The 532-nt window shown below is 67.7% G+C and overlaps 1 protein-coding gene across 1 annotated transcript in view; it reads left to right on the top strand.

The window, feature by feature from the left end:
* TFDP1 (transcription factor Dp-1) overlaps nt 1–532 on the top strand; it is a 16515-nt gene that overhangs the window by 13307 nt on the left and 2676 nt on the right. Inside the window, exon 9 of the mRNA XM_010831536.1 lies at nt 41–330. Coding sequence (XP_010829838.1) covers nt 41–330 — 290 coding nt within the window. The remainder of the gene's footprint in view (nt 1–40; nt 331–532) is intronic.

Raw genomic sequence — 532 nt, 5'->3', positions numbered from 1 at the left:
TGCTGTCAGGACGGCAGGCGGCACCTGGGGCCCGTCCCAGGGGCGTCGCTGCCTCTGATGGGTGGGTCGTATGCCGGGGAAGGTTTGGGGGCTCGGGGTCCCAAGCCAGGCATCGGCTCCGTTCTGGAGACGGTGCTTTTCTGACGGCGACCATCGCCTCCAGGTTTGAGTACCTGTTCAATTTCGACAACACGTTTGAGATCCATGACGACATCGAGGTGCTGAAGCGCATGGGCATGGCCTGCGGGCTGGAGTCCGGGAGCTGCTCCCCCGAGGACCTGAGGGTGGCCAGGAGCTTGGTGCCGAAGGCGCTGGAGCCTTACGTGACAGGTCAGCGGCCTGGGGGGTCGCCCGCCTGCGGGGGCAGCAGAAGCAAGGGGGGCGGGGGCTGAGGGGGCTTGGGGTTCGGGGTGTGGGTGTGCTGCCTGTAGGGTTCTCAGCTGATCAGGGGTCCCGGAATCTGTCCTGCTGCCCCTCCGGCCAAGCTGGGGGTCCTGGCGCAGGGTGGGGGCGCTCTGGTGGGAGGAGAGGC

Source organism: Bison bison, unplaced genomic scaffold (genome assembly GCF_000754665.1).
Source record: "Bison bison bison isolate TAMUID 2011002044 unplaced genomic scaffold, Bison_UMD1.0 scf7180017864527, whole genome shotgun sequence".
NCBI lineage: Eukaryota > Metazoa > Chordata > Mammalia > Artiodactyla > Bovidae > Bison > Bison bison.
The sequence above is the reverse complement of the archived record's forward strand: the minus strand, read 5'-3'. Positions and strand labels throughout refer to the sequence as shown.